Raw genomic sequence first — 12,780 nt, 5'->3', positions numbered from 1 at the left:
GTACATAAGGGAATGGAAGTACAGAAGAAGTGATTCACAGTAAAGTTTAAAAGAAAGAGAAAAAACTAATATAGAAAGGCAAATTGAAAATCCACAGCCTTGACGAACTTCATTCATGCACATACAACTTTTTCTCTCCAAAATGTAGACTTCTCTCATGACAACACAGACATTCACAATTCTTATTCTGACCTCTGTGAGGAGATCTACTGAATCATAATGGTCTATTTAATGTCAAACCTACATTTTACTGGCAGTGGTATTTTCAAGAGGTATTTTCAAACACCAAAAAATGAAAGAGACATGTAAATAAACGTGTGATGCCTTAAGCAAGGCAGACAGCGATTGTCCGAGTGGTCCGAGCCAACAAACCTGCAGTCCGAGGAAATACATGATGACAACTTGTGCTTCGACAAACAAAATGATTGTGTTGCACACAGAATAAGTTAAGAATTAATAAGTTTGTCTGAAAGGTTTTAAACCAGCTATTTAGAATGCTCTGCATTTGTGCTGATGTTTACAGAAAAGAAATGGAGATGGGAAAATGAACAGACTGCCCTAAATTGGTGTGGAGGATTTTCACAAGTGTTGCAAATATGCCAAAGTAAGACGGGAAACTCATTTGCTAAGATTCATTAGTCACATGCAAAAAAGGCTTGCAACACATTGTTCTTCCATCTATTGTTCATATGCATAGTGCAACAAACTGACTCTTTATGATAGTGATATTGCACCTGTGCATTTGCATGCTACGGTTCAAGAGCTGACACTTTGACATGTATTTCTATTCAATACTGAATTGAATATTGGATTTTTCCCAGTCACAAGTCATCCACACAGCTCTACAATACAAACTCAAGGTGCCCTGTTGTGAGAGCTACTGCAAAGGTCGTAATCATAATAGTAAGTTAGGTTATTCATTTCTCTGGAATAAAGCTTCATACTTATGTAAATGGTGCTGAGCAGAGGGCCTTTATTTGTCTTGTTCAAGGGGCCCACAGATCTAGTTTTTTCTGTGTGTGTCAGCCTGTCCTCCAGGCCTTGACAGCCCTAAAACAAGCCCTTCTGAGCCTATTGGAACAGCACAACCTATCTGGAGAGTGGTAGAAAGTCAGAGCAAGCCTGGGGATAGAGCTGTATCTTGCAGCCTGCTGGGGAAGAATCAGATCTGGGGCAGGGGAAATGAAAACAGAGCCATGTTTTAGCCCAACTATCTGCAGCCATGGGCACCTTATGGGTGCTTCAGATCCCTCATCCTAAATAAAGATGAAAGTAGGACAATATCATTTCATTATTTGGCAGGATTTTTTTTATCAATAATGTGTATCTGGCATATCCTAAAACAGAAAGAGAGTCACTGGCCTGAAATTAGACAGGAACTGTTCCGTCTAAAATTGCTCATGACATGGCTCTTTAAGTTGCTATCCCTACATTGTTCCAAAAATGTGACATTTCAGTGTTAGTTCAGTGTACAGACGCCATATCTGATAGTTATACTTTAGTTTGCAGCGGTGGCAGAGAGAGGGTTTAGTCAGAGTGTAAATCAAAGATGATTTTTTTGTGGTTTCCACTCTCACACCATCACGCAAGATGCCTTTGTGTCTGGGAGCTACTGATTTCAGCCCGTCTGTAGGAGCTCCATTCAAAAAACAGCCACAGCCACAAACTCAGCACTCCCTGTTTATTTTATGCTGTGACTTCATTTAAAATTACACCGACAAGTGAAATACAGGGGTACTTCAAACTGGCTAAAAATGTAGATGAGGAGGTGAGAAATCTATTTCAGTTTTCTGACATTTTGGATAGATAAGGCGGTTTTGCCACACTTAGCCACAAAGTTTCTATTAAGCCAAACACGAGCATGAAATAGATTTCCACATGAATCCATACACCTGCCAGCTGCCCGATGGTGGAAATTGGCATTTAGAGGAGAAATGGAAGTCTGTTGTTGTGTTGAGCCTGCCAGAGGAGCCTTAATTAAACTGTCACCTGGAAGTTGAAATGTAATCTCCAGCTTTGTTATCCAAGCCAGAATCATTTGCCTCCACTTTACTTGTGATGGGTTGCATGATAATAACGGCTTAGGAACCGATGATGCAGAGGCTATGTTAATGGTAGAGGGATCACGGAGATCTCAAACAGCAACAAAAAACCCTCTGACCTGTCGCACCTTGAAATTGGAAATCACCCTGATATTTTTTTCCCATCAATTTGCCTTACGGATATTTTTTTTTTTCCTTCAGTTACATGGTTACATCACCCTGCATGTGGATGATGAAATGCTGGCAATCATTGCTTGCTATTGTGCATGTTTCTCCCCTTTGTCTTTTCCAACTTTCCCTCTCTTCTCTCTAAATGATTTTATTGTTAATATCTTGCTTCCTCACATAACACAATTAAATATTTGAACTGTTAGAGCTCCATTGTGCATTTATTTTTTTCCTCCTTTGCTTAGTGTGTGAGAAAAGAGGCAAGCACGGTGTAAAGCCCATTACTGTGTGAAAGCATAATTAATCAATGCCCAACTGGGTGTCTGTGTGGGGCAGATGGACTGAGACGCTGAGCTGAAATGGCTGGCCTTGCCTTTTGGCTTTATGCTTGAGGAGAGCCTCATCTCTTTAAGTTTTCCCCTCACAAAAAGAGGCCTTCACCAAAAAAAAGACTCCCCGCCAAGTCAATTTACTTGCAAGGCTCTGCTTACTGTAGCAGTGCTATGAAAACTATAAATACATGACTTTTATTCACCATGATCTGACAGTGTATTATGGCACAGGGGCTCTCCTGCCATCAGGACTTAGAGTCAATTTCTCTGCCCTTTTCATGTATCCAAAAGCTGATCTACAGAAGGGGTGTGTGGGGAGGTGGCAAGCAGGGGGTTGGGGGGCAGGGATTTCTCATACTGATTAGCCAAGGTAGCTCCATCTGGAAGTTTTGATCTGGAGGACCCTTCTGGACCGCACTGAGGTCAGAGCCCTCAGATGTAGTCGTCTAGTGGGCTGCTGATGAGAACAAAGAGACTGCCTTTGATATAGTGTGTCCCAGCATCTGCCCCCAAACAAACAGGATGAAAGCCTGACCTCTAATCCCTCCCTGCTTGTTGCCCTTTTCTCTGAGGCCCACCACTGAACAACCAGGGCCGTCAGAGAACATTTGTCCAGACCCCCACCTTTGTACTTGAGAGAGAGGTGAATAACAGTGCAGTGCAAGCCAGTAAACCACGCCATTACAATTACATCCTTAATTTCCTATCTCAGAGCGATGAGAAAGTAGACACTATTGCAAAGCACTCAGAAATAATGCAGTGTAATGTATTCAAGGTCACAGTGTTTGTAGGAGGAGAAATATTCAGGTTACCTTTGCGAGCAATGCGGATGCAGTTTATTCTGGATTCCTGAAAGAGAAAGAAAACAGAGACATCAGAGGAGAGAGTGTTGCTTTGCATTTTGCATAAAAAAAAGATCTGATAAAAGAAAAAAGGATCACGTGAAGTACTGAGCCGTGGCACACACATATATCATGTTGAAAATAAGACTACCACAGATAAAAAAGTCACATTCTGAATGAATATTAAAACATGATATTTATTCCCCAGTTGACACATTAACTCTGGACCACATCTGGAATCACATCACTGTCTCCCCTCATTATTTTTTCTACCCTCTGTTTACTCAAATTACAAAACATGAGTGGGTTGCAATACTCTTCTCTAAAAAAGCATAATTTACTTCAAGATAGAGACAAAAAAAAAAATGAGTCAGGCTAAAAGGACAAAATACCTCTGAATTAAGAGTCCTATTGATGACATGAGATTACAAACTATCTCAAATCTGAGAGCTGTGGTGAAGTGTTTGAGAAGATTAGAGATTCTTGCTGAAGGAGAAATGATGGGAGTTGAAAGGGGGAGAGCATAATTAAGAGGAGGGTTTCAGACCAATGCACCACTATGAAAAGGAATTAATTTTATTCAAATTTCAGCTGATGACATTGCAGTGTTATGAATAGGACCTTTGTCAAACAGCACTAATGAGATCCAAGACTGTAATCCAATTCCAACCTCTTGGAGGAGATGCATTATCAAATTAAGATTTACAGATGCTAATTCAGGCATTATAGGACAATCATGCAAATTTGCCTATTCGGAAATGAGCAAAAAGCGCTTTCCTCAAACTCCAGTTAATTTGCTTTTTTTAAATTGAAAATCCATTTCAGGCTGACAGACACTTTAACAAGTTCTTAACCCGATGGTTTGATCTGAAAATGCAGACCCAAACCGCAGACAAACATGTTGTCTGTCAAACAGAGTTTCATTTCATTTCCATAAAAATCAACAGCACAGTGAATGACATACTGTCTTATTTTGTCTTCTTTTATCTGTACACCTGTATTATGTGACTGAAAAGACAAAAACAGGCAAATAAGCAGGTTCATGTGCACCTATATATGGCAATCCAGTTAGATATGTAAGAACATCGACATGTCACTCTGGCGTTCATGTCGTACTGTCTGTTGATGTCCATAAATGTTTGGTGTTATGTGTGTCTTTGTATGTGCATTTTTGTATATCCTGGCTGAAAATCTATTTCCCTGTAAGGGACAATAAAGATATTTTTATTCAAAAGATACATGCTATTCACTCCACATCATCTACCATTGTGCCTATCTTCTAAGGAGAATGTAAAGATTTTTATTGGGTCACCTCTTATGATTTTCTTTACATCTGGATAGAATTTAGAGTCAAGGGTTAATACAGCTGATAAAGAAACAGAGTAAACACTGCAGTGCAGTTACCCCTGTACTCTGTGTCGCAGAATGTGATGTTTTCATTTCAAATCATTCAGCTCAGAATATGAAAAGCCATCTTTTCTTTCCACCGTAGGTATATAAACATAAGAAGTCCTGACGTTCTAACAAAATGTCTTTTATTTACCACAAGTCAACCAGGTAAGAGTTTAAGGCCATATTAGCAGCTCTGTGAGGCCAGACTTATGCAGAGTGGTGCTTTGAGCTAAATGGTAACATTAGCATGCTAACATGCTCACTATACTAACCTGCTTATGCTCAGCAGGTATACTGTTCACTTTGTTCACCACCTTATTGCAACCTGTGGGCGTTCTAAGATTTGCTAATAACAAGAAGTGTATTTGATGGGAATTTCATAAATGTTTAAGATATTTGATCATAAACCAAAGTATTGGACAAATAAAAAGTCTTGCCTGATGATGGTGCTAGCATGGCTACAAACTGTACTCGAGAATCCTTGTTAAATATTTTTTTTTATCTAAATTTACCAGCCATACAAACAAATGATTTCTGACACTATGTTAGATATGTTGGTGTTAAATATTTTGAATGTGGGGGAAAAAAAGCTGCACTTGAGAAGTTGAGAAGTGGCATTTCCATTTACATTATATGTTTTAATTAATAATAATTAATCAATTTGTTTAAAAGTGCATCCCTGGTTCATTTCTACCGTGCTTCTTGAAATGCTGACCAGTGACTTTGAGCTTTTGAGGGATTGACTCAATTATATAAAAAAAAATTCCATCAGAAAGAGCAAACTCATCTGAACCTGCCTCCTCTATGGAGGAAGCATTTGAAATAGTACATTCAATCATTCAACCATCAGAAGCACTGCCAAATTAAGGCAGAGAACATTTACATCTATTTACTATAGATGAAAGATGAAAAATATACACACACACACACACACACATATATATACATAAAACAAGCACATCAAAATCATTGACTTAAGCACATTTACATCTATTTACTGTAGACGCACATCTGAATCATTGTGTTGTCGACTCAGCAGAAGAGTTAATTGGCAAGCTCCACACTGTGGGACACACATCACATGTCTGGCTGTGCTGTGCAAGTCACACCAGAGGGGCTGGTGTTTCCTGCCAATTTTAAATGCAAAGCACAAATGCCACCACGCAACATCGCACACAGTGTGTGTTTTACAGTGTGTGTTTGCGTGCGTGTGTATAAAAAGTAGGGAGATGCATGCGTGGATGTAAATGGCTATGCTGTGGCCTGCAAAACACCAGTCTCCGTCCAAAGTCTTTCAGGCACCTCCTTAGATGGATCAAGCAAAGCAATTAGAGAGGCCTGACAGCCACCCTCCAGATAATTAGCGTTGGTGAATGCCAAATGTTACGGGTCCCATATACTGTTCAAATTATTCCCATTGCTGCCACTGTTACCGAAGCTTAGGTGCAATGTTGCCCCCTTCCACAAATACATTAAAGACAAACTCAAAGTTAAAGAGACCACACAGACCCTGACTTATTATGCTGTACAATTAAATGATAAAATAAGCAGGCTGACAATTCACTCTACATTTTAATAAGGTGTTCAGGGAGCAAATACTTCAAGTGATTGCCAAACATGACAACTTTATCACCACTTCCATATGCAGAAACCATTATCAGCAATTGTTTCATCCAAGTAAATATGTGGCTGTTTTCTGATGTTTCATTCTTAGGAGAGAGCTGCTTTCACTGCCAGCGACCCTTTTAGTTCAAGAGCAGGTACACTTTTTTTTCTTCTTCTAAAATGAGTAGGCATACGGTAATTATTTTTCCCTCGTCTGTACACAGTCCAAAAACTACTACAAAAATATTCCACAGTACATGCATATACTGAATGCATTTATGCTTCCGTACTAAATCAAATTTAGAATGCTAAAATTCTCTTTTTTTGGCTGACATTTTTGTGACAGCGCGAGCACAGTGCTAAAATGTAAAAGGCCTGAAATTCATAATTAAACGTGGAGGATAAGTGGGAAGATAAAATACAAACTAAAATACAAAACAAAACAAAATGCATTTAGCAGTTACTGAGCATTTCCAGTCCATACAGACTGCATGAGCCAAACCTGAACATCTGCTCTGTGATTTTAATAGATTCTCACATTAACACTTAGATGTGACCACTGTCAAAAGACTGCAAAGTGAAAAATAATAACTCTGCAATGTTAATAATATCAACAACAGGCCAAAGAAAGCATTGGTGTCATACTATTCATTGGTCTGTTAGAGGTTTAACTGCTGCTATTTTATGATCCTTTATGTTATGTTATTTATGTAACTAGCACTTTTTTCTGCTGCACTCCTCATGTGTCAGTTCATGCTGTCATTGCCCTGCTGTGGCAGGTCTTCTGAGCATTGCTGTTGATGGGTTTTATGCCCATCAACAAGCTGCCCCTCAGCTGTATAAAACACATTGAATTGAAATCACAAGCTTTTTAGCTGACATCCAACGAAAAAGCCATTGATTAAAAAAAAAAAATCTTGTGGTTAAAAACAGGAAACAATGAACCCACAACAAAGACTTTGCAAACACAAAGGCATAGTGTCTGAAATATTGACACTAGATTCAAGCTGAGTCTGTAATTATGTGTTTTCAGGAGTAAATGTTGTTGGTTTTTGAATAAAACTGAAAATTAAGTCGCTGCCCTCCCAGCATACTGTTGTTCTTTCAAGAGGAATTGTTTCAGTCCTGCAGCACCAACACAGGACTGTTGCCCAGATTTCAACAGATTTCTCACTGCTACTGTATTTGCATGCAAAGGCAACAGTGTTTGAAAGACTGGGGGACAGTTCTGGCTGTGTGATCTGGCACTGTGCTCCACTCATTGTGGGTCATGGATGCTGGCCCTCTGCCAGGCAAAACAAAACCTAATCCCATCCGCCGGTAAAGCCAGGCCTCCCCTATCTAATCCCGTGCTTAGTAGCCTAGTTGTGTGAAGTGCTCACACTGCACTCCCTCCGTGTGTTTCTCCACTGGGTTGGAAAAAGATGCTACTGGTGGGGATGATTCACCCAGCTCTGTTCATGGGACTTTATAATACAGAAACATCCGGTGCAAAAACAAGAAAAAGAAAATGACGTGATCACAAAGTACCAGCGACTGGCAGATTGCTAACCCAGCTTGCATGTATTTGTTCCCAGCTGATGATCACACAGGGCTGCGTTACCTACGGCAACATCTCTCGGCTACACTGCCACAGTCTGTGAATATTTAAGCAGCAGCTTTCTACCTCTGATCATCTGCACCTGTGTCCAATTATCCTTAAGTAATTACATCACCCAGGTAGCAGCTCTTCCTGTAATGGAATTTGGAAAGGTAATGTGGCGTCCTCCTGGTATGACCAGAGGGCTTTGCATGCTCAAGAACGGTGAAATGGATGGAAACACAACAGTGTGAAACAACACACTGTTGCCTAGCTAAAAGGTGTACAACCAAGACTCACAAAGTTTTTGTTAAGTGGAATCGCTGGCTATTTTCAAACACACTCATCCGATTAACTGTGTAAAGAAAGAGGGGAGTATGTAAGGACAATAATGAAAGGAATAGGGCAGAATAGGAAAAGGACAGAATGAATGAAAACAAATGAAGTGAAGTACATTGTTGACTTTGAGTAGTTCCAGCTAATCACAGCTTTGCTAGCTATAAGTAATGCATGCAAGTAATTTACTGTTTCAGACATCCTTTGTTTGGAAGAATCAAAGGAGTGGGATATAAACATACATAATTTCCAAATAGTTACACTGCCAGCTGAATACGTTTCCATCCAACAATCCCTTTCACAGTATAAATACCCTTTCAAGGGTTGTGAGCCCAGACAATGCAAACTGCCCTACACTGTCAACCACAGCATTAGTAAATACAGATATTCATTAACACCATTCACTGCTGGCAGAGCACTGCTCTGAATACTAATGCATACAGCTAGAGGATCAAGTGTTGCAGATCTGCCGCACCACTGGTGGCACTTGACAATCACTCACCCCTCTGAAGTTGCTCATAGCTTGGAAATAGACAAGGTAGCTCTTGCGTGGATCCAAAGGGCTGTTCCAGTAGCCGTTATAAGTGTGATTGTCACCCACAGTGAAGGGACTGGCCTCTGGCAGACTGCTGGGTGGGAGCTCGGCTGTGTAGTAGTGTGGTGTGCCTCGGGCTTGGGCCTCGCCGTGGGACATAGGCAAGGGGAAACACTCCTGAAGGCCCAGCTCCCTCTTCACTTTCTTCACAGTTTCTTCTTCAACCACCACCTGGTATGTGCTGGACAGGGTGGATGTGCACCTTTAATAAGCCATGTTTGGAATTCAAAAAAAGATCTGATATATACGTTTGAGATCATTTCCTCACCTGACAGGTGCCCCTCTGCCTTGAGCAGGGCGCAGCAGGACAGTAATTGTGCTCTCTGTCTCACTCAGGGGGGACGGCATGTCTCCATAGTCAAATGTGGGAGCTGAGCACGTGCAGAAACACACTGAGTTTACATGTCAAAATTAATTACTGCACATGTGCACACACAAACAAACACACTGGCCTTAGCCAGTGCTATTTTAGACCACTTTAATTCAGTTTAAACACAGCCTCTCCCTCTTTTTCATTCCACATAAATGTGTTCAGCCCCTCAACGTCTCATGAAACAGACAGATCATTTCATTTTAGCAAAGAGCCAGCCCTTTCTCTGCATAAATGGCTAACAGTGCTAATATTCCCAATACCCATATCCTCATCTTCAGTGCTCTGTTTGAATTTCCCTTCTAGTTGTCTTGGATACAAGTCCAATTAAAAGTGAGGAAGGAGGCTAAATTGAATGGGTTTCTAATTTGAAAGTATTTGGCTAAAGTCGTGCTCCTCCCCGGAGATGTGGCAGCACATTCTTTAATATCAGTCGTCAATTAGTGAGGGGGAAGGAGAGCAAACTATTCATGAGGAATCGATGATTATCATATTAAAAAGTGGTTCCCGCAGTAGAAAAGAGCTGACATCAATTAAGGTGAGGCAATGAGGAAATCTGAATGTGCATTTGTTGACATTAAAGGTCTGTTGCAGTTTGTAGAACTAAAAGAGAGTTTGATGCCTGCTGCCAGATAGAGTCTGTTTGAAGGATGATTGTGTATCAGCCACGGCGGAGCACACGTCCATATGCATATGCGCGTGCGTGTGTGTGTGTGTATGTGGGAGGAAATGTGTGTAGCTGGATACTCTGCGGTGGGTATTGCTTGAAGATGTTGACAGTAGTAGCTGTTGAAGGTGTTCAGTGTTTGCTAGCTGTCAGTGCAGATTTGAGAGACGCTCAGTGTAAGTGAATGTTCTGCACCGTGGGCCAGTAGAGGAGGTTGAGGATGATCTACAAAGACTTTTGGACTCTATCTGTGGTCTGGCTTTGTGCCAGTCTTCTGTCTGAAATACAGCCAATAAGCAGTGATTGTGTGCTAAATCTATAATTAAACAAAGCAGGCCTATCTGTGGAGAGATAGGGGCAGAGGGAGTGAGAGAAAGTAAGTGTGTGAGCATGACAGGGTGGGAGTTGCTGCGTTGTGTGCTCCTAAGAGGTGTAATCCCATCCCTTAACAAGCGTAAATGCATCATTAAAAGGAAACAGAAACACAGAGGCTGGATTTCTATCACCAGTAATAAGCTCTGAGACTCTCCGATGTGACATTCTGGTCCCAAGAATGTACTGCATCTTTCTTTATACATAACGCACAGCAGCGTCCCCTCTGTGCTGTTTCTCTGCTTCCTACGACTTAATTTATGTCTTGAGAACTGAGAGATGACAGTATGTCACTATTTCAGAGAGGCAACGGAAAATAACTCTTATACTCTGGGAGCAGTAGTTTTGCCTCTGCGAGAAAGGAAAGATACTGAGGTCAAGAGAGAGAAAACCTGGATCCTAATTATAGCACGCAGTGGGTGAAGTCTAGTCTACCTGCATTCTGCAGCAGTAGTAGCGTAGAGAGCAGCCACTACACGGAGAAGCTGCCATCTCTCTGTTTAAGGATTTTAAGGCAGCTTTCAAACTGCTTCCCCGCTCAGTCAGTCAGTTAGTGCTTATACCTGAGATGTTAGTGGTGATTTCAGTGAGGGCGGTCTGGCCAAAGCCCTTGGCTGTACGGGCTCGCACGGAGATTAGGTAAGTAGTCCCAGGGTGGAGGTTGGAGAACATGTGGTAGGTCTCGTTCTTCAGCTTTGACACTGTTCTTCTAGGTCCTGGGACGTTGATGCCAGGATCAGACGACTCAATACTTTGGTAACTGATCTGTTTTGACAAGAAAAGAAGAAAAAATAAAAGATGGTCACCTTAGTGCTGACTTTATGCTTTGACATTGTGGCTGCTAACAAATTTTAAGTGTGAGTTTTATACTAATCAGCAGAGGTCAATAACTTTATGTACAAATGGCTCTGTCATAAATAGTTACTTGAATGTTTGATTGCTATTATTCACTTGACACAAATGAATTTGCTTCTCAAAGTCAGTGTGCTAATTGCTCAGTTGGGTTTATAGTTTTAGAATGAATAGGACTTGGCATTGGCACTGTTAAGTCACAGTGATAGCTGGAGATTTTCAAAAAGTTCTGAGTGGTAAATTATTTTGTGACTATTATTTTCTGACACCACACAGTAAAAAAGTCTATTCAAGTGTTTTAATAAATACTGCTAAATGTTAATGAGTTATATTAACTCTCAAAAACACAAAAAATGCTAAGCATGAGTGTTCACTTTAAAAGTGAAATCTTTTATAAAGTTTTTCCCTTAAGAGGTGATTTCCCCTGCCTGAACGGTACTCTCATGAGGATTTCCACTTATACTCTTTCAAAGAGTGGCGAGCTAAAAGAGATGACCTTATTGCAATCAGACAAGGGTGAGCATATTAGGATGTACATTAGAGATCCACTTCATTCAAGGAATGAGTCCAGACTCTCACTATGAGCTGTATATGCTGATATGTATGTATTGCGCATGTATACACGCACACACCGCACACACTGAAGAAACCACTCAAGGCAAACCAAAGGCTGTCCTGATTATCATAAGAAGAGCTTAATGCCTGCTCATGCCTCCTTAGTGTGAAGATAAAATTATGAGCCAACCAGAGACTAAACACGGACAGACCTCTGTGTTTCCTCTACAAAGACAGACATAAAAGATGCCCGACAGAGCACAGAGCAGTGAGGAGGGCTTGCAGGACAGCATGGCGGTCGATGAGCTCAGGCAGAGTGGTCAATGGTTTAATCTGAGAAAAATGAAGAGGATTTCTACAGCTCTGCATGAAGCTTTCTCTGTCAGTCGAAGGAGATCAACAGACTACAGAGTAAAAAATCCTGTGCAGCCCCCACTTTATATGTCAAACCACAAATCCTATTTAATAATATCCTTGAGGCGACATTGCAAGAGAGGCCAAGGAAAGAAGGCTTGAGGATAGGTAGGCAGGCCTACTGATGCCTAACCACAGACACAGTGTATACAGTCAATATAAAATCATTATCCACTAAATGGGGGTCCTCCAGCACAACACATACATATGAGTTATCACGCAGGGTTCTGCTGTAATGGGACAAAACTAGCTTTAAGTGCTGCGCCATGAGCACAAGGTCAGTGGAATTGTATTCAAGTCTTACTGCTATTTTTGTTTTTGTTTTGTGATAAAGGTTTGGGTGAAGATGAAGAATATAAAGCAGAGTGGTTTAGTGACTAAGCACATATTTGTATTATGCCAATTACAGTGGCTCTTGAAATAAAGTGCTCAACAAATAGAGAGGAAAGTATTTTTGCAATGAGCATGAAAATACCAAAACAGCAGGCACATTTCAGTTCCAGGAAAACGCTGAAATGTTGCAGTGCTGCTTGAGATTAACTCTGTGCTGCCATAAATATTGAGTCTGAAGTGTTAGTGGATGCGCTCATTATGGGCTGTTTGAGTATTACAATATGGGCTACAGTCAGAAAAAAAAAAAGCCATGTAGAGACCCCAAA

At 40.8% G+C, this 12,780-nt stretch overlaps 1 protein-coding gene across 4 annotated transcripts in view; it reads right to left on the bottom strand.

Annotated features, from left to right (window-relative positions):
- Positions 1-12,780, bottom strand: part of ptprub (protein tyrosine phosphatase receptor type Ub) — a 150,817-nt gene that overhangs the window by 32,447 nt on the left and 105,590 nt on the right. For all 4 annotated transcript variants that reach the window (XM_071469198.1, XM_071469199.1, XM_071469200.1 and 1 more), the window contains exons 10-13: positions 10,864-11,065; positions 9,160-9,262; positions 8,799-9,072; positions 3,355-3,391 (exon numbers count right to left, since the gene is read on the bottom strand). In XM_071469198.1, coding sequence (XP_071325299.1) covers positions 3,355-3,391; positions 8,799-9,072; positions 9,160-9,262; positions 10,864-11,065 — 616 coding nt within the window. The remainder of the gene's footprint in view (positions 1-3,354; positions 3,392-8,798; positions 9,073-9,159; positions 9,263-10,863; positions 11,066-12,780) is intronic.

The sequence above is a fragment of the Trachinotus anak genome, unplaced genomic scaffold, assembly GCF_046630095.1.
Source record: "Trachinotus anak isolate AG129_WGS33_773 ecotype Australia unplaced genomic scaffold, CSIRO_AGI_Tana_v1 ptg000032l, whole genome shotgun sequence".
In the NCBI taxonomy this organism is placed as follows: Eukaryota; Metazoa; Chordata; class Actinopteri; order Carangiformes; family Carangidae; genus Trachinotus; species Trachinotus anak.
The sequence above is the reverse complement of the archived record's forward strand: the minus strand, read 5'-3'. Positions and strand labels throughout refer to the sequence as shown.